General features: G+C 29.1%; 2 protein-coding genes across 3 annotated transcripts; one reads left to right on the top strand and one right to left on the bottom strand.

Annotated features, from left to right (window-relative positions):
• Positions 1 to 14: 14 nt before the first annotated feature.
• Positions 15 to 4951, bottom strand: LOC132905279 (venom acid phosphatase Acph-1-like). Of its 2 annotated transcripts, XM_060956431.1 has the most exons (8): positions 4734 to 4951; positions 4541 to 4650; positions 4316 to 4440; positions 4033 to 4149; positions 2601 to 2814; positions 1552 to 1760; positions 914 to 1255; positions 15 to 553 (listed from the first exon to the last, which is right to left on the bottom strand). In XM_060956431.1, exons 3-8 carry the CDS (start codon positions 4400 to 4402, stop codon positions 290 to 292), a joined length of 1233 nt encoding a protein of 410 aa, XP_060812414.1. In that variant the 5' UTR covers positions 4403 to 4440; positions 4541 to 4650; positions 4734 to 4951; the 3' UTR covers positions 15 to 289. The 2 variants fall into 2 exon arrangements, with proteins under 2 accessions (XP_060812414.1, XP_060812415.1); XM_060956432.1 differs by lacking the exons at positions 4316 to 4440; positions 4541 to 4650.
• A 47-nt stretch (positions 4952 to 4998) lies between these two features.
• On the top strand, positions 4999 to 18354 carry LOC132905278 (venom acid phosphatase Acph-1-like). Its single transcript, XM_060956430.1, has 7 exons — positions 4999 to 5123; positions 12338 to 12462; positions 12798 to 12908; positions 13352 to 13617; positions 14039 to 14322; positions 14731 to 14939; positions 17412 to 18354. Exons 1-7 carry the CDS (start codon positions 5102 to 5104, stop codon positions 17646 to 17648), a joined length of 1254 nt encoding a protein of 417 aa, XP_060812413.1. The 5' UTR covers positions 4999 to 5101; the 3' UTR covers positions 17649 to 18354.
• Positions 18355 to 20960: the final 2606 nt, after the last annotated feature.

The following is a 20960-nucleotide window of genomic DNA, read 5'->3' on the forward strand; positions in this document are numbered from 1 at the left end:
ATATAGTAAATACATTTTAAATATTAAAGCATTTAGTATGTTTTTTATTTGATTTATACAATTTTCATTAAAATTTCACAACTATTTGTAAATTATAATATCTACGTATTCAATATATCATATTTTATATATTTCAATTACCTATACAATGACTATATTAATATAAACAGTTATTAAATATATTGAGATTTCAATGTTGAGAACAAAAGATTACAGAGAGAGAGAGAGAGAGAGATGTTTTAAAAAGTTTTCTAAAATTATTTGAATTCTTGCGATGAATCTAAATTGATTAATACAAATTAATTACTAGTAAAGTAATAACGAATAACAACGTAAATGTAATACTTTTCAATGTATGCGATACAGATCTACTATAAATAGCATTATCTAGTGTTATAGGAAGATCAATCTTTTTCCAGTTACATAATCGTTCTGCGTTTTGCGGTAACAGATCCATTATCGAATACAAAAAAGTTTTAATCGGGCAAATTTCTGTACAATTTGGCATTTTCAAAGAGAGAGTGATACCATCTACTCCCGTATAGTAATTAATCTGAAATAATAATAATTTTAATATCGTTTTTGATAATTAATAGGAGTTATTATGTATGCATAAATGCTTAAAGTAATTAGGAAAATTACACTGTTAATAATATTATCGATTAATAAAAATTAAACTAAGTTTTTTAATTAACTATTACATAAAATCTTTTGTTATGTCTTTCTCTCTTTTGAATATATGTATGTCACATTCTTAATTATTCCATATTGACTATTATTTTGTTTTTATTTTGTTTAAGTAAACAGCACTATCATCGTATTTTATAATTATTGTCGAAAATATATTTTAACTTTTAATAAAATTATTTTACGAATCTCGTAATAAAATATAATAATGTAAGAATATGTATACCTTCACTCCGTGACTTTCTGTTTCATTGTCAAAGTACAGTTCGAATATCACAGAGGCGGCTTCGTTAGGAATATGTGGCGACCATAGATTTAGGCCTTTCAAAACACCAACGATATTTCTTTCATTGCCGCTATACATCATGAGCTTTCGTTGTTTAGGAATCTGTCCATTGATATACATCAGCGAATTTGCTAAAATTTCTTTTAGAATCGTTCCTCCATTTAATTGCTTTTGTAATGAGGTTTGCCAAAGGACATCATATTCCAACAACGACACAGTGTACATTGCTCCATCAGGAAAAATGTCTTTCGCCCAGTGCGGAAGCGATTGTTTTAAGTCAGCCTGCAATAACATTTATTTTCACTTATGTTCTCTAAGGTTCATTTAACCGACGCACGTGATACGCTTGACACTTTGAACTTGTCGTCAATAATAATCCGACGGCGATATAATCTGACTTAAAAAATAACGAAAGACTATCGAAGTTAAGCATTATAAACGATGTACATTTTACCTCAAAAAGCTTTTACATTGCGATATTTTTGTTTCAAATATGACTAATAATAGGAACGTATCGATTATACATCATGTTCGTTCATGTTCAATTTTACAAGAAGTTGTTCATTTAAATATCTTACTTTTGTCTCAAGGACAGCATATAGCAAAGCCACTTCCGATGGTCGTTGAACTTTTATTCCAATAGACCGAGATATATGATCGAACAAAGATGAATAATCTGATACTCTATCTCGCACTTGAGTCATATTCAGCACTTTTTCCATTTCGAGAATGAAATTCGGACACTGTATTCCCATTAATAAAGTATCTTCCTGTGCGACGGTGTAATCTACAAAATTGATAAATTACAATATTTTTTCTATATCGTTTACTTATTACACTTTCTTTACGAATTTTTCACAGGCTCGTTTGTTAGGATGTTTGAAAAATTTGTAGCGAAAGTTAAAAAATATTTAACTAGAATTACACGTTTTATCATCTATGACTTCGTAAGCTTCTTCTTAAAAAATTTTTCGCCATTCGATAATAAATATTTTTAAATAGATTTTATAGGCTTCTATACAGAGTACCTAATATCTTGTCTGGAGTATTTAATATGTCTTGAATAAATTTTATACAGATCACAATAAATATAATAACGAGTAGTCTGCGAATGTCTATGTATTTGTGAGGAACTTAAAGATGCAAAAATCCACAGAATGATTATGATATGCAAAAACGTATAAAATATCCAAAATATAGTACTTGTTCTGATATTTAGGGGAGAAATAAATTTTTTCGTAGCTTCCACTTCTTTATCTATATCTTAGTAAAAATATAAATTTGCCATTAAATTGGCTATCCGCAGTCTAATGATGACATTATGTTGTATTCGATGAATAAGACTAGTAGAGGCACATTCCAGATGAGATTCAAAATTTCTTGGATATATAAGGATCCACATCGTCTCACTGTCAGAAAGAAATTATTTCCATTTGGATATACGAGGTCCAACATTGTATCACTCTCTCTTGAACGAAATTGACATGTTTCCCTTAATTCTCTTTAATACTTCTTTAGTACCTTAATTCTCTTTAGTACCGAACTAAGGACAGTACTTGTTCGAATATTTCATTATTTGATAGAAATTGACAAATGAGAAATGAATGAAAATGCTACGAATCTTTACCTGTGGGTATTGGCTGCCACTTTATATCGGCGCTCCACCTTTGAATTTCTGCTGGAGGCCAAAGACCTGCATTTACTAATTGACCAGATAGCATCGACAATGGATATTCGGCCGTTTGCATTTTCATCGTCTCAGACGTATAAACATCGCCCAAAAATTCACCGTACTCCTTTCGTAAATGGACTCCTAGATTATACATGTTAAGCATGCTGGCCTGTTAAATAAGATTAATCTAGGGTTATCATTCGTCATGCTCTTAACTTATATTATGCTTTCAAATCAAGTAGTAGAACAAATAAAAATGTTAAATCAAGTATTATCCACACGCACGATACAAAGATACTTCCAAAAAATTTCGATCAGGATAAATTTCAAAGGATCGAAAGATCATGATTGATCATAGATTTAAATTATCTCCACGATTCTATGGAGTATTTGTCTGTTTGATAAATTTGCAAAATCATTAAAGTTGACTTAGATATTTGATTTGTCATATTGACTGAGTCACTATTGATAGTCGTTCAAAGTACAACTTTCATTTAATGAACAAATATCTTTCAATGTATAAAAAGAAATTCGCGTGTAATTTGAAATATCGTATGATAATCTGTAATGCTATTTCTATCAAATTTTTATAAAAATTTGTATAATTCATAAAGCGCTAAGTAAATATAAGATAAATATCAATTTGTAGATTCATCAAAAAGTTGTATCGTTAACTGTATAGTAAATGTAAATTATAAAAAGAGTTATGAAAACGATATAATAGTTTTTGGATCAATTGCTGTATCCACACGCACGGTACGAAGATTGTTTTAAGAATTTCGATCAAAGAACAATAAATATTTGTTTAGATTTCCAGGAGATTTTTTATACAGAAGATACTCAACACTAATGGTAAGAATTCGGCTATGAAAGCAATGGAGGAATATTCTAATAAAACAAATTAAAAATTATTCACCGACCAAGTAAATAAATTTCTGGATGACTAAAAGACGAAATATTTATATAATAAATAAATATATATATATAATTAATAAATAAATAATATAACAATATAATATAATAATAAATAATAAATAATATAATATAAGAAATAAATAAATATAATAAAAGACGAAAATTTTAACCAGAAATGATTGATTTCTTTTCTTTTAAAAAGAAATTGACAAAAATATCCGATTGCCTTAATATGTAATTTTAACATCGCTGTTTTCTGTTGAAAATAAAATTCATTACATAAACGAGCTCGTTATCAATGTTAATGTCTACATATACTCATAGATAAAGCATGAATATATGTAATTAGCTGACATATTTTCTAAAATTATATTTTAATTTTATCTACTAATGAAGGTCAGTACTGAACTTCCTTTAATAGGGCGTTTTTAATTTATCAGTTTTTTTTTTTTAAAGAAGGAAAGGAACTTACGTTAGGCATACCGAGTGGAGCTGCGTTAAAGTATTCGTAAGTTAAACTCCGTGGTAAATTCGTGTCTTTGTTATCTATCAAATCCAAAATTGGAGCGTGCGTTTTATGAGCGAATACCTGAAAAATTATTTCGAGTGTTATAGCAGCTCATTCTGTTAGGTTCCCGCTTTTTAAAGAAGAATAAAATAAAATTAAAGTAAAAGAAAAACAAATAGGAAAGTTTTTAGCGAAACGCATTTGGTTTCATGCAATTTTTATTTTATTTCAATATCCTGATCCTTACGATCTGCACTAACTGCAATTCTGGTACACATTCGGTAGATCTTATTACGATATACAGTATGCTTAGAACTGATACTACCACTTTCATCTTCAGTTCTTTCGATTCTTATTTCACGACACAAATCCCTAAAAACCATTCGACTTTAATTAAGATTTTATTTCTTACAGTTTCATTTTCGTCTCTCGCGACGCTATCGTATTTATTTTTTCCATATTTCTATCTTACCTTTCCAAATTAAGAGGAATGTTCCGTTCATTTAAGGGGAACAAAAGAAGTAAATATTTTTTCTAAGTCGTTTCACTTTTAGTCTTTCGTTAACAATAGAATATGATTTACTTGAATAGATAACTACACGATTAATTATTAGACCGACAGATGCCTTGAAATATTACCGGCGTGTTTATAGGCAGTTATCTACCTGTCGATGCTTTTGTGTTCACCGCAGATACATTTGTGATGCTGACACTTGTTCTAACTTCCCATGGTAACAGCGTCGCAGTGTCTGCTTCTTGGTGTGATGATAGCAATTAGATAAAGTATTTCTCGATGGTGTCCCCGAGCATTCGTACATCAGCCGTGTATAAATTTAATCGGTAACCTTCGCGTGGAATCGTCAACTTATCACTGGTTGCGATCTACTGGGCTTTGTACAATTCCTGGCAATCAGTACGCTTCCAGTTATAAAGCTTCGTAATCAAAAGATCACGGATCTTATAAAATGAAAGCGTATTCGATCGAAATTGTTTAATCTTGTGACATACCATGGTATGAGTTTATCACCGATTTATGGGAGATATCGCAGTTCAAAGTAAGAATGTCTTGATTGTTTGTTGCTTTTTTAATTTACAGCGTTTTTAATTTACCGGCATTTTTTCCCCTAATATTATTATTTTCACGTTTTCGTTTTATTAACGCGAGTTTGAATCGATGGAATTGATTTGAATTAATTACGATAGAATTTATCATTTTTATGGGATCATGCTTCTGACGAACAACGTATTCGAAGATTTCTCTACCGTGATTTCTGTGTCATTTTCGTTGTGTCACTTTAAAATTGTATTTCCAATATTTTCTTCAAAAGATCATTCATCCTTCAATTGAATTCTGACGATATCACATAATACGTGAAAACTATAGCTTGAAAACAATATTAGTTGGCTCGAGTGAATCATAAATTCCACCTTTTATAATACAAGAACCCATGACATTTTCATTGTGGATATTGGAAGAACAAGAACTTATTGGCGATTTCACTAACTTTCTTAGAACTAGATCTATCCTTTGAATTTATAAACTATTTTTGTTATAGATCCTGTGGGGTAAGTCGTAGTAATTTGTTCGATAAAACAGTTGTAAGAATTGTAAATAGTCGATTAAAAGCTGATCGATAAATTTGTTTCTATTTATGATAATAAATCTCCTAAATTAAAGAGCGTACGTTTATAATATCAAGAACGATAACCTCCACTATATCACTTTTGTTATTTGTATCAGATAACGCATAATTTACATAAAATGAACTTTTTAATAGGGGGTGCAATCATGATGCTTCATGATTTATTTGGTCTATCGAGTAAGAATTTTTATTTTAACACAGAACAATTCACAATGAAGTGCATCCGATCAAAGGGATGGAACAACTTTCTTTTCGAAAAATTAGACGTCCGAGTTGAAAATAGACTACAATATTTCACAAGCATATCGAGGTAGAAATGTTGATAAATTATATCGTTTGCAATTAATAACTCTTGGAATCGATGAATAATATTTTGCAATCTAATCTCTGTATGATCCTAAATATATATATTTACTTCAAATAAAGAAATTTTTAACTACGTTTATATTGTATACGCAGAAAAATATAAAAATACATTTTTCTGAATATGCATGTCATATGTTTATTATTTTTTAATGTATCCATTAGATACAAATTAGATATGCAGTATAATAGGATAAATATATTTAAGAGGAACAAATAAATCGACTTGTAGAGACATACTTTTATAATCATTTAAATGATTATTATTTCTTATTGATAAAATTTTGAATATGCTTTCCGATTCCGACAGACAATTATTTCAATAAGAGTACTTACATATTTAATTATATATATGTTCATCCAAATGAAAAACCAAATTAAATTAGAAAAAAATACGTAGAGAATAAACTCTAATAATAAATTTTAGTTAAATAATAATTAACGAACATGACATATGCTTAATAGAAACTCAGTGCATAGAGACTGATCAATAATACGTGATTAATTCATTACTTTCCATATTTTCATATTGCGTACTTATATTTATAAATTAATCATAATTTTCGATGGCGATGCTTCGTAATTTTTGCTAATTAACGTCTATGAATCGTATATTCTTAGCGTTAATTAACAATGATATTGGAAAATATCTTTTTAACTTTTATATTACTATAACATAAATATAGAAATTCTATTGTCTAACATTTCTCCATAAGACAAAAAATTATTTCGCTACAATCGTCATTAATTACAACTCGTTCAATATGTTGATTCGTTTGATTTTCAGGTATCATGTTTGTTAATAGTTGTTCAAAAGAGAAAGGTATCAAATTTTATTTCAACTTGACTTTCTCTAAATGATTAAAACCATATAAATTTCTTCTGATCATTTTGTTTATCGGTAACCGGGTTTCCACAAACCAGTTTTCCGCATATCAGTGGAACGTGTTTGGTGACAGCACAAATCATAAACCTTATCATCTACTTTCAGGTTTGAAGATTGTGTTCACGTGATAAAACATACGACCACGTGCTAAACATGCATGGTACGCTATAATAACGGATATATTACCATTTCTTAATGTGTTCATACTTAGATTAAAACTAGCATATTTCAGTTATCTTTATGAAGACTACGTCAAACAAGAAATTCATCCTCCCTACTTCGACTATGATATGATATTATCTGTTATCATCGTCGATTTATTTTTAAATTAAATTTCGAAACTTAATCTTGTTCAACAAGGTTAATTTCTTTTGTTTAAGTATTGTACAAATTTATATTTACCGCGAACAATTTAACGATAGCATCGTGAGTTACTGGTCGAATAATTGTTGAGATAATACATTTCTGCGCTCGTGTTGCGATTAGTACGCAAGTAAGCTATCAACAAGACTGAACATTTAAATGCAAGGAATGTGTGTAACTTAGCGCTTGATAAAGTTTACTTTTTCACATTTCACACGCAATATTTGGAACGTTGCGCTAGAAACCTGCCTGTACATATATCAATTCCAAATCCACGCTCGGCGTCAGTTGATATTTGAACTGGAAACAAAGGTAAGACGTCAATTCTTTAAAAGTGCATACGTTTCTCCATAATATTTGAAAGTAGACGTTTCGTTCAAACATCATGAAGAAATTGTGTGTTAGATTCATATTTTCTTGTGTTCAATATTAACCACGAAGAGCAAGCAATTAAAAATATCGAACGAAAGTTTGTTATTCTTTTGTTATTAATACTAGTGATCAGCTTCTTCTTAAAATCTTCTCAATGTTTTCTAGTGCTAACATATCGATAAGGATTTGATAAATACAAATTTTCTTCTTTCTTTTCGTCTGTAGATTACTACTTTCGTTTAGACACGATAATAACTTTTTATGTACAGTAGCAAGCATTTTGTACTGATAACAATGGAACATAATAATGAAGCGCGTATAACAATGATACAGAGAACAAAGAGTACATGCATACAACTGAATTATTCTCGATATACTTAACATTATTTCGGGAGATTCTTTCGTGAAATGAAAAGATAACTTTTGGTGAATGTTCGTATGAACGGAATAATTTAATACAATTCTAAGCTATTTATATTAAAAATTTCACCCTGTGCTACTGCAATTCTATTTAATACTACTTAAGAGTAATATTTAATGAATTCTCTAAACTATATTCCTTTCTTGTAAATCTATTCTCTTCATTCCTAAGTAAAAAAATTCTTTAAAAAAATCTTTATTCTTTATTTCTTAAATAATTGCTATTATATTTTAATATATTTATCATTTACTCGTATTATTACAAAAGTAATTCGAAACAATCGTGTACTCTTAATATTCACGTTGTCTTAAAAATACGGTGGAAAAATAACTAATACTAAAACTTGCAAATAATAATTAAATACCGCGTTTTTTTTCCTTCACCTAGTTTTTATATATATCATGTTTACGCTATAGTTTCGTATTTTCGCACACAATCGTCTGATTATTTATAATTACACGCGAAGAGAACCAGGAAGGCGACAACGTGTCTTTGCCGCGAGAAAATTAATGATTTTGTTGATCGTGTATCAAATATCAGTCACACAGGTATAATGTATTCGTTTCGTATTCATTATTCTACCGGAATTTATGTAACTACGAGTTCGTATCCGCAAAATCGCAGGCTAATTTTTCGTATAAATCCTCGACTTATCATCGTACGATCTTTCATGAATATCGTTTCTAAGTAACTGCAAATTTTATGGTTTAACGATTCAGCTAATGATCGAACCGATTACGTGATTTTATAGTTTTCCAAAGCTTCGAAAGAATTACACAATTGCTTGTACGTGTAGTTGCAATTGTGCTATATCCTTACGCTCCTTAAAATATCCAACAGTACAATTGTTAATTTACAGAGTAAATCAAATTTACTAAAGATTACACGTTGTTAACGATCATGATATGATGATTTCGAATATATTTCGATATGTTAAATTATACCATAAATATACCATATCGGTGGAAAGAAATTACGATGATAATTAATATTAAATTGATTAGCGAAAATATTCAATTGAGATCGGCTTCAATTATTACAGAAAATTGTAGTATATTTGTATTATAAATATGTTTTTCTAAGGTCTTATTTTTTCTCTTTAAATTATTGACCTAAATGTTGAACATATGATTATGGAAAGTAACCTTCGCTATTTTTTACATGTAGACTAAAAATAGTTTATACTTTTTATCCAGAGTATATGAAATAGACCAACAAGATAACATTGTATTCTTAAACATAATCATTTCCATTAAAAACATAACATACAACTGAATTTTAATTCTTAATATATTAAATGGTAGATATTTTTCCGGTCACCTACCTTTTATACATAAGATAACTGTAAGTGATCTTTGAAGAAGAAGAATATAGTACAACTTTTTCTATATAGCATTCTTCTTCTATAATAATAAAAAAGGTGCAATACTGTGCGATAAGCTATACGTGTTGCGTTTAAGTTTAATCAATTAAAGCCAATTAATGATAGTACAAAATGTAATGAAATAGAAATTGATTAATTACATTAATGTAATATTCTATCTGATTATTAACACGCGATTAAGAAAGAATCAGTCTAAAAAATCGTGCTTCTATTTATATAAATTTTGTAATTATAAATCTGATATAATTTCTATTTATTTGTACTAGTAACTCTTGATATATATCTCACTATCATGAATCACCTTTATAGAAATACCAATTCAATAGAAACGATAAGTTTTTCCAAGAATAAGATATTCGCTGTGTCATTATTATCAATATATTGCGAGAAAGTATGCACGAACAATTGCTGAATAATTCCTATATCTTATAAGAACTGAGTCCTAATATCTCTCTTTCCTTTCTCTCTTTTCGTGTGTTCTTCGACATATTAAATAGCGTACAATAAGTTACTTTTGTCTCCAAAAGCTTAAGAATTGAACAAAATATCAGATAAGACTATAGAAAGGTTGACACTCAGTGTCACTAAAATGTACAAGTTATTAGACTTTGAGACAACTGCATTTTGCATACTATTTGGTTTCGTTCCTTAACATTATGCCTGTTATATACGACTAGAATAAATCAATTATACAAACGAAATATTCAGATACACGTATTACAAAAACATTTTTGCTCCACTATTTATATGGAAATGCTAAACCAGATTCATATTTTGTTATTTCACTATTTTTCGATTCGTTATAGCACACTATTTATCTAATGGTGGATACAAAAAGTATTTGTACACGACTGTATTTATCTTATTATATATATATTATATATATATTGTATAGATAGTATCTATATATTGATTAATTCGGTCCAAGTATATTAAACTGCGTATCGTTTAGCAATATCTTTATATGATTATGAAATTTTGACACTAAAAGTGAAATGTGAAATCTCATAAAAGAAAGTACTTCATTGGAAAATAAGAATATTTGCAAATACTTTTAGTAGTTACTGTGTATATAAATATAATCCAACAGCAAATTTCCATATCGTTTGTACCATTAGACATTTATTAAAGGTAATTTTTAAACGCTATCCAATGTGCAATATCAACAAGTATGTATACAGAGTGAGTTAAGAATTACTATATAAAATAACTCGTTATCTATTGGTTTTATTGAAAAACGTATTAAATGAATGATATAGCATTTCAAGGGATTCATCGGATTATACTTTCTGAGATATCAAGCTAACCTTGAGTATTTTAAATAACACTTATTTTATAACATACTGAACACTCCTTACAGAAAAAAATTAACTTATTTATGCCGAAAAACCATTAACTTATCTACTATATTTAATACTTCAGCTACTTACCTACTATTAGATATTTTAACTTTAACTTATCAAGTTTAATGTATGAAAGACAAGAAAAGACCCAAAATGGTATCTTTGTAATATTACGTTTGTAGTAATTATAGTCATAATTCATTCTTAAAACGTTTTTCCATCAAGTAAAAGGAAACCAGGTACTTTAGATAGTACTTCTTAATTAGTTTCCCTGTATACCTATCTGTAAAATATGTGGCGATTCAAGGTAAAAGGTACATAAGGAAAAGGAATGATCCAATAGGAAATATTTCTATATCCTGATGGATGGTGATCCTGCTAATTCCCATGACAATTCGTCCTGCGTGTAGTTATATGATGAAGGCCCAGAGGTGATGTGTTTCGCATGTAATGTGAAAATGGGGACTTCCATTTCGTATAAATACCGTGCATATTCTAAGGACACCGAAATAAGCAATTGTGAAACCGTTCCACAGAAAGATATGTCCGTTTGACGTACTACTGTCCTTTAAAATCATTTGCACATAGGCAACATGACCAGTATTTCACTGACTGGTGTCACAATCGATACTACAGTAATATTAATCTTTGTCGCAGTGTACCATTACGATAGGTATTTAAATTGTGCAGATGTAAGTGAATCGTGTATCTCAGTTCATCACTATACTAGTACAAAAAAAGAGTGAAGTGATAGTGTTAGTTAAAATCGGCTTAAAGATAAGAGATCTATTATGTGATTAATTGTGTGACTATTTTTTGTTTAATTACTTTAACAAATTTTTTTCTTCAACTTTTTTTGAGTTATATATATTGAGAATTATTATTAAATTATAAGATATATATTACTAAAATTAAAAAATATATATATTAAAAGTTATTATCGATAAATATAGATAAAACTTTGTGGATATAATGGTATCTAATAATAAAAATGTTAGTACAATTTTTCTATGAAAATGGTAGTTTCTTTATGCAGAAAACGTTAAGATTTTTCTCCATTATTTAGATAACAAATTCCATGAATATAAGATACCGGTTTTTGCTAAACCATTGCTTCGCATAGCTTACAAAATAGTATACACTTAAAAATTAACATTTTCGCGCAACGATATGCAGAAGACCATTCTTCAATCTGTCCGTTAGTACTTCACTGTCTTTCTGGCTATTAACTGTTTGATTTATCACGCTGTTTATTTGATCAACAAATGTAACATGTTGTATCCTTAAAATTCTCACCGATAACCGGTAAATGCTACCGTATTTGGACGATTTACGAGAACTATATAGGGACAATTTAGATATAAAGATATCTAAAGAAAATGTTCAAACATTTGAAAATATTTACAGAATGTTCTTACTGCTTATCCAACTCGAACGATGATAATTATTTCACTAATGAAAGAAATTTCATTCGAACATTTTTACTGCTTCCAGGTCGAACACGAACAATGATTTCGTTTAATTATTTCAAGAATTTCTCATCGATATACATGGTCGTGGCTTTGGCTGCCATAATTGGTATCACAACTGTTCAAGCAGAGCTCAAACTAGTGAATGTGGTAAAAACTACGGTTATTTATACTTAGCGCGTTTTCTAGTCACGAGACATTCGACAAGCGCGAACTGTGCGTTTTTGTTCAGAATTTATGTCGAATTTTGAATAATTTCAAGTTAAAATAAGCAACACAGTGCTCGAAATTTTTGATAATATGTTTCGGTTCTTCGTGAAACAATTTACTCGCGATAATTCTAGATCAATCTCAAGTATTTGAAGTTATTTTAAATGAAATACGAATTTGAGTGATTCAAATGTTACGGGGCATTCGTGAAAAAGCGAAATCAGTTAAAAGGAAAGCTTAATCACGGTTCTTACACGTACCTTGTATAATTCCAGTTATTCCGTCATGGCGATAGGACACCTGATGCCACTAACGATGAAAAATATCCAAACGACCCTTACCTGAATAATCCTTTTTATCCAATGGGTCGAGGCCAGTTAACTAACGTGAGTATTCTTATCGTTCCTTGAACAGTTTTTAGCTTGAACATTATAAGCAGTAGCATCTTCCTGGTAATTGCAATTGATCGTTAAAGATTTTAGTCCTTGATACTAAAATTTAATTTGAATATTAATAACACATAGTTTAAAGGAATAAAAGATTGATGACCTGTTCAAACGAGTAAGAGTTTAATATTTCCATCTATTTTATTAACCCTCGTTTAGTACTCTTGAATCGTAGGTGATCCATAATGATTTTGATTTAAGTCGTTTAATTTTGTTTTACGTGACAAACATCATTGATGGCATTTATCGCGTAAGACAAATCTTAAATCTAAAAAAAAAGTGAATACGAAGCAGTTTTGATGCATTACATGATAATATTATATATACATGAAAAGCTTGAGGGATTTTTGATAAAAAGGAAGTTGATTTTATGTGAATTTTAGAATGGCAAAATGAGAGAATATGTACTGGGACAATTCTTGAGACAGAGGTACGGTCACTTCCTCGGAGATGTTTATAGAAGCGAAGCTGTCTCGGCTATCAGTTCAGATTATGACAGAACGAAAATGTCTTTGCAACTCGTTCTCGCTGGTCTCTTCCCGCCATCTAATTTACAACAATGGAATCACGATCTAAATTGGCAACCTATTCCTGCGAAATATTTACGACGCTACGAGGATAATCTCTTTCTGCCAGAGGATTGTCTTTTGTAAGTCACAATCTAATTATATAATAATAACATCGTATTACAATTCGATATTTAAAAAGTTTTCTGAAAGAAAAAAGGATAACGAGAACGACAATTTAATAAATAAATAAAATTTCAGTTGTAATTAAAGAATTACAACTGAATACTGGCATAGTAATATTGTATGTAATTAAAGAAATTAAAGATTGTTCGATATACAAATTATACTTAGAATTAGTGATAGGATCAGATAATTATATATAAGCCCATTTTTTATACAATAAAAATTGCTATTATCCAAATAAGTATCAAAATTATCGTAGAATTTATGGAAATATTATGCAATTCTATGTATGTTATTCTTACAGAAAAACGTAGTAAGCGTAGTATGTAAAATTTACTTAATTTTTCTCTTTCTATAATTTTAATTTATTGATTACAGGTTTACGATCGAATACAATAGAGTATTGCAGTCACCGGCGGGAAAACAGGAAATTGGAAAATATAGCAATCTTATGAGACAATTAACAGAGTGGACTGGTAAAAACATATCTACTCCATGGGATATGTATTACATATATCACACACTGATGGCCGAGAGTTCTCTCGGTCTTACTTTACCAGAATGGTCACACGCAATATTTCCAAATGGAGAGTTATTGAATGCAACGATATTTTCGTATAACATCGCTAATTCGACTCCTCTGTTGAAAAGATTGTACGGAGGTAATATAATTTGTATTTGCACATTCATTGAGCCTAAACTTGCTAATTATCTTCTGCTATAAGTCTCGTAGTAGTATAACTATTTTAAACGTAACCGCTGTCAAACTATAATTCTGCCCATTGTTATTCTACATTTTTGTCCAACTTCAGTGCATTTTATTGTTGTTTATAATATCAATTATTATTACATATATAAACTTCACATTTTTATAAGCTATTGAAATGCACCTTTTGTACCACTTCATGTCGAATATATTCTAATTTTATTATTTCGTCAAATTATAAAATTTTTAGTTATTAATAAATCGTTTGCACGCTGATTTATCGAGCTTGCACTTTCCAATTGCCATCATTGTTTTGTATCGTGTTCCTTCGATTTTATAATTTAAATTGCCACTTCAATTTCAGGTCCGTTCCTCCGGATCGTTACAAGGCATATGTTAAATCATGTAACCGGTGCACAAAATCGAGAACGAAAAATTAATTTATTTAGTGGACACGAAAGCAACGTTGCCGCCGTTTTGCACGCTCTTGGAGTTTTTTATCCACACGTTCCCGAATATTCCAGTTCTGTTATATTGGAACTTCATCAAAACAACAACGCTTACTACGTAAAGGTACGTAATGAGACGTGCATAAGCCACATTCACATTTTTATATGAAAGTAATATTTCCAAAGACAGCGTATCATCGAATTAATGCCGGTGCCGATATCAATTTATGATATTCTTATAAATATTGACTTTTAACGACGATAGCAAACGAATATCTTATTTATTAACGACCAAAGTTTAAAGTCAACGATCAGAAAATGTATTAGTAGCTGATCTCATTAATATTCTCATTTTCTTTGCTTCCTCTGATATATCTACATGTGCATACAATATTGCAAACATATTTAAAGTTAACATTAATTCTTCGATACTTTTATAGTTGTGATAACGTGAATTATTGCTCATTAAAAGTTTGAAAACCCTATGTTATTTTTATATTCATATTTCGTATAATCAACTTTTAACGCTAGTCGCTAATTAATAAATTTATCAACGCTAGATATTCATTTGATTGTTGTACGAAGAGTGTTTGAAGAATTTAGATACGGAATATCTTCGATAGTGTATAGTACGGTGTATATAGTGAATATGATAGATATAGATAGCGAATTAGTGTAAATTTAACAGCTACGCTAAAAGATTAATATTTTAGAAAATTTTTAAATTGAAAATATTAACTCACTTAAAAATATTTTTCAACCTTTGACTCTAATAATAGCTGGAAAGTATATATTTATATAAATAATCGTGAAGAATTGCAATTAATAAACGCCTTGTTAATACACGTGGAATTAGTTCTGCCATTCATAGAAATTGCTCCGGCACTTTGAGTTATTTCTTACTCATCATATCTCGATTAGCTATGAATCATCAAAAATAAGAATACAATTTTTATAGCTTTTAGTTCGCAATTATTTTATTATCCTTGTCAAATTGCCGAGGTCTAGCGAATAGAACTTATACCAAATATGACTATGTTTAAATGAATTTGATTTATACGGATAATATGAGACATCAGATCTCATTAATATGACAGTATGACACATCAAAGGAAATAATTATCGAATGAATTATTCTATTCTACAATATGAAGCCTCTGATACATTTAAGTAGTGAAAGAACCGAGATAATTCTCAGAAAATTACTCCCCTCGTTAATAGATTCTTTTTTTCAATAAAACATATGCAACGTATACAATTTGCTGCGAGAGCGTGATGCAATGTTGCAACGAGTCAATGCTATACTGGCATAGTAATATTGTATGTAATTATCTTTGTATCATATTCCAAAAAAATGATCATTATACAAGAGTTTTATATAGAAAGTTATTATCTTCCACGGTAATAATTTTCTTAGTGATTAAACAGCTTTAAATTAATGTTCTACTACTTCGAGAAAATCTTTATTCAAGATATTTAATATTATTTGCCGTGAAATAATTTTTACATTCTTTTTTAGTTTGCTAAATAATATTCTTTATCTTCAGCCTTGCGACTAAGAAATTAGCTTCGTCTATAGAATTCTAACTAGTAGTATATGTACACTGCATTTATCAATACTATCCTTTCACTTCTCCCATTTGCTCAACTTCTCTCATTTACATTATTTTTATTCCCTATTTCCTACTATATCTTTATTTAGTAACCTATCTTATTAACATTACTTAATACAGTAGAACTCTATTTATTCGAATGAAATTTTAGTTAATGTCCCATTAATCCCTTAAGGATTATATAATATTAAATTTTAGAAAAGTGTGCAAAAAGTAATCGCCTATTTTTATTTTATTATTTTATTATTTTATTATATAAATGTTAACAAACTTATATCGAGCAGAATTTTTCGAAGAAGCCTTCTATCTTCAACAATACAGTAAAACGACCTAATCAATATGATAGATTATGGAAAGTGCACTACTCTCTTCCGAAGATAATCCTCAACTAATCGAACAAAAAATATTCTTTAGATATTCGTACGAGTTATCCGACTACTGCGCTGTAAAAAGATGAGAATACTGCCGGCAGAATGCACAGGGGCAAGAGGAATATTGATCTATTTCGTTTCTCTTTGCCCCGCATTGTTGAAAAATTTTCGGCCAAATGCTACCTGCTTGTCTATGCAATTATGTTACACATATAGTAATCAAATCCCCTTTCTTAGCCGAGTCATCTTCTCATTACTGTATAGTCTCCTCCGCATCAATCTAGTACGGAAAGGACAATCGTATATCTGTCGAAAGTAATGTTACGGGGGTAGATTTTATGGGATTAACTGAACTTCTTTTAGTTGATAACATTTATGTGAACGTGAGCTCGTATTACGTAAGCAGAAAATAAGAATAGTTGACGAACTTCTATTATATGAATCCGAATTACATAATTACATAAACTGTTTGTCTCCTGATAAATTCAAATAAATAGAGTTCTCCTGTATATATTATTGCTTCCTCTCCTACTCCTCTATACTCTTATCTTCTACATTGGTTTACTCAAAACTACTTGTTTATATATCTTCGATTATTCGTTATTATCGTAGGTACTTAACTACTTGGGCATTCCATCCGAAGCAAGAGAACTTCAACTACCTGGATGTGAGATACTTTGTCCTTTGGACAAGTATTTGCAATTGATAGAAGGAGTGATGCCATCAAACGACGAACTAATTTGCGACAAAGGTCTGTCACATGCATTTGTAGACAGGAAGTCGATCGAGGAATTAAGTTTATTGAAATACAATCTGATAAAAACTGCAGGAATAATTGAAAGTAAATAATACGTGTATGAAAATGTAATTGTTAAAGATGAATTACATTCCTTTGAAACCAAAGAAAGCTTCATGTTAAAAATGAAGTGTTACATAATAAATGCGTAATATACGATAGAAATGAATTTAGAATAGCTTTTAATTTATAAATTAGCGATATTAATTACATATCATTGATCTTATGTGAAAAGATTAGACATGAGGAATGTAATTCATATTTCTAATTATATTAGCTCTTCCTATAAGTAATATCGTCCTTTCACTTATTTGATACTACTAAAAAGGTACGTTATTTGACGAATTTGTTTCAAATAAAGAACAGTATTATCGTTCAAATTCGAAGTTTCTGTCCCTTTTTTAGTATCTTTGGTTCTCTCGTATTTGTAGAATATTTAATAATATGCCATATCAAACTGAAAATTAACGTTAATGGTTCATCAAAAGCATCGTTTCAAAATTGTAATTAGCGTTATTAATATCTTCTGACATTTAAAATATATGCATATTGTACATACCATAAATATTTACGATTGTGTTTGTTGCATTTTCTCATTTAAAGTCTAAACGAGTTAAATGGCAGAAAATATTATGTATATCGAAAGCATATTATAAAATTTCTGTATGTATGTATTTTATAAATAACGACGTTACTTCTGGGATGATATAGTTTATAAAATTTTATGTGTGTAAAAATATACATGAAAGAGCACCGATATTTTTGCAATTTAATTATTTATACTTTACTATAAAAAATTAGAAATTATTGGCCACAAAGGTATTCAAATATATTTAAATATACAATAATATTTATGCACATTATATAATTATTTTGTATTTAATTCATTAAAGTATTTAATGCGCGATTAATTTAATAGATTATTTATTTTGTAACCAAAGCACGACTTGATATACATATTCACAGTGAAAATGCATTGTTTCATTCTGAATACATATTTATTCAATGTATTATGTATCAACTCACCTAACATCAATTAAACATATTTAAAATCTACAAGCCTAGTTTCATTTGATTTATATGCCTTTATATCCACAATTTGCGATATCGATTTTATTTAAAAATGTACAATTTCAAATATATAGCATGGTGCTCAAATTATAATATATTAATTATATACTCGCAATATCGGGTGTACTCATAAAAATTGATAATTGAAGAAAGAAAGATCGATCGTCAAAAGGAAATACTAAAATAATGTACTTATACAGAGTATCTCGAACATGTAAATTATTTTAGCAGCTGTTAAAGCTAAGAAAAAATGAATAAGAGGAATAAGAATGAATAGTTTCAAGATACGTATCTGATGATAATAAAAAAGTTGCCTAAAAATTGTCTTAAACTTCATTCCAAGATCATCTTTTTGCATATCTATTAATATCTATTTTTTCACAATGCGATGTCTTAGTTTGTAACAAGACAAGTTTCACGATCCATGGCATTATTACCTAGAAGCAACAACGAAGAAGAAAACTGAATTTAAATCGGAGTACCTATTGTAAAAATAATAAATCAACTTATTTTATTTTCATTTCTTATGGAATTTCCATCGTAAATATACTATAATAATAATATGATATACGTATTTAACTCCCGAGGAATCTTGTAGCTATCATAGAGTCCATTCTCAAAAATATTTTATCCGCTAAATTATAAGCTTAATCTAAATTAATGCAACGTATGCAGACGGACTAATTAATCCATTATATGTGACGCATTAACGTATCGATAAAAGTTGTTATTTTCAAGAACTGTAATTGTTCGGAAACAAAGATAAGCGATTAAAACAACTAAAAGCGAAAAATATTAAGTGTAATATTAAGTGTAAGTTAAATGCAATGGTAATAACTGCACGGTAGAAGCTATATTATAGAATACGGATGAAAATTTTGTTGATGAATTAAATTAAATATGAACAATTTAAGAATCGGTATAAGATTGAAAAATCCTTTTTACTTTTATAGCTCACAATATTCTTTTTCTTTCTTTCCCTATTCGTACGTTGCTACGTTCCTCCTTCAATATATTGTCAGCTCGATAAGAAGGAAACCAGAGGTTGAAGTATCTGTACGATTATGGAGGTCTATTCGTGAGAACAAATAGCATTAGGAAATATGTTATTGATTTAAGAAATCTTACATAACTTAATTTCTTTGTCTAGTAGTGACACACGCGAAAAAGATCTATGAGTCACTGAATTTATGACAAGAATTTCTACATACGAATTCTCGCAGTTCCCGGTACTAACAATTTAAAACAATTTTCATCTCATCTTCATTCGTGCCAGTTTCAGTCTACATTAACATTCGCACGTACCGTGTTTTATCTGAAACTATTGCAATCCGTTAGCTTATTTTTAAAGCTTTGGCTCTGAGATTATTGTAAGAGTTTGTGATCCACTAAAGGTATTGTATAAAAAGTACAGTTCAGAAAATTATTATCTGTTCTGTATGTAAACTTATTTATTTCTGTTCCTGTTTCTTCAACGTGTCAACATAATACACAAGTGAGTAAAAAGTTCAAGCGAAAATTCTCAAGTTTTTCTCGTTGCACTTTTAATACGATTAGTAAATAATAGACTTCTCCGTATTTGCATAATTTCTCTTTATGCTTGCTGTGAAATATATAGAAAAAATTACATACGGAGAATGGAACACAATGAAATTACCGAAAAGAAAATGTTCGTTCATAAGTATGAATAAAGTTAATCTCTCTCTAAAATAAATGAATGATAGTACATTCTCATATTGTTTCTGTGATTATTCATATAGAAGGAAATTATCGCTACCATTAGAAAAAGGATGGAAATTCTTGAAATTCTTGGAAATTCTCCAATGGAAAAAGGAAGGATTATTCTTCCTTAAATATATTATCAATAACTTTTTAAAGTGTTTCAAATAGTTTCTTCATTTGAATGCTTGACATTAGCAAGTTACAAACAAATGACATTGTCTACAGATAACAATACCTTTTTTTATTGTTTACAAATATCTAATCAATATGACATATATGTATTGTGCTTGTCCTATAAGCTACTGTAAAATTTCAATCCTTATTTCTGCGATATCGATTTATAAAAATTTCTCAAATATTATATTATCGACTACTTTACAAGATTAAATAAATTAACATTTTGTTTATGTCTACAGAAACTACAAAATTATTCAATATTTATAAAACCTACGCACTCTTTCTGAGGTGATAAAATAAACAAGTAATAAAACTTTTGAGAATTGTATAATAATAAATTCAAAGTTTTAAGAACTAGTGACCTATAACGTATCCGTACTTTCTAAATGTTTTAG

The sequence above is a fragment of the Bombus pascuorum genome, chromosome 3 (genome assembly GCF_905332965.1).
Source record: "Bombus pascuorum chromosome 3, iyBomPasc1.1, whole genome shotgun sequence".
NCBI classification, from domain to species: domain Eukaryota; kingdom Metazoa; phylum Arthropoda; class Insecta; order Hymenoptera; family Apidae; genus Bombus; species Bombus pascuorum.

Bases quoted from the DNA above. Each gene is read 5' to 3' on its own strand.
- LOC132905278 (XM_060956430.1), top strand. From the start codon at position 5,102: ATGGGAGATATCGCAGTTCAAA. The intron at 12,909-13,351 runs GTGAGTATTCTT...TGTGAATTTTAG, and splicing joins GTCGAGGCCAGTTAACTAAC to AATGGCAAAATGAGAGAATA. The intron at 14,323-14,730 runs GTAATATAATTT...CTTCAATTTCAG, and splicing joins GTTGAAAAGATTGTACGGAG to GTCCGTTCCTCCGGATCGTT.
- LOC132905279 (XM_060956431.1), bottom strand. From the start codon at position 4,402: ATGAAAGTGGTAGTATCAGTTCTAAGCATACTGTATATCGTAATAAGA. The intron at 1,256-1,551 runs GTAAGATATTTA...ATGTTATTGCAG, and splicing joins ATGCTGTCCTTGAGACAAAA to GCTGACTTAAAACAATCGCT. The intron at 554-913 runs GTATACATATTC...TTATTATTTCAG, and splicing joins CAGAAAGTCACGGAGTGAAG to ATTAATTACTATACGGGAGT.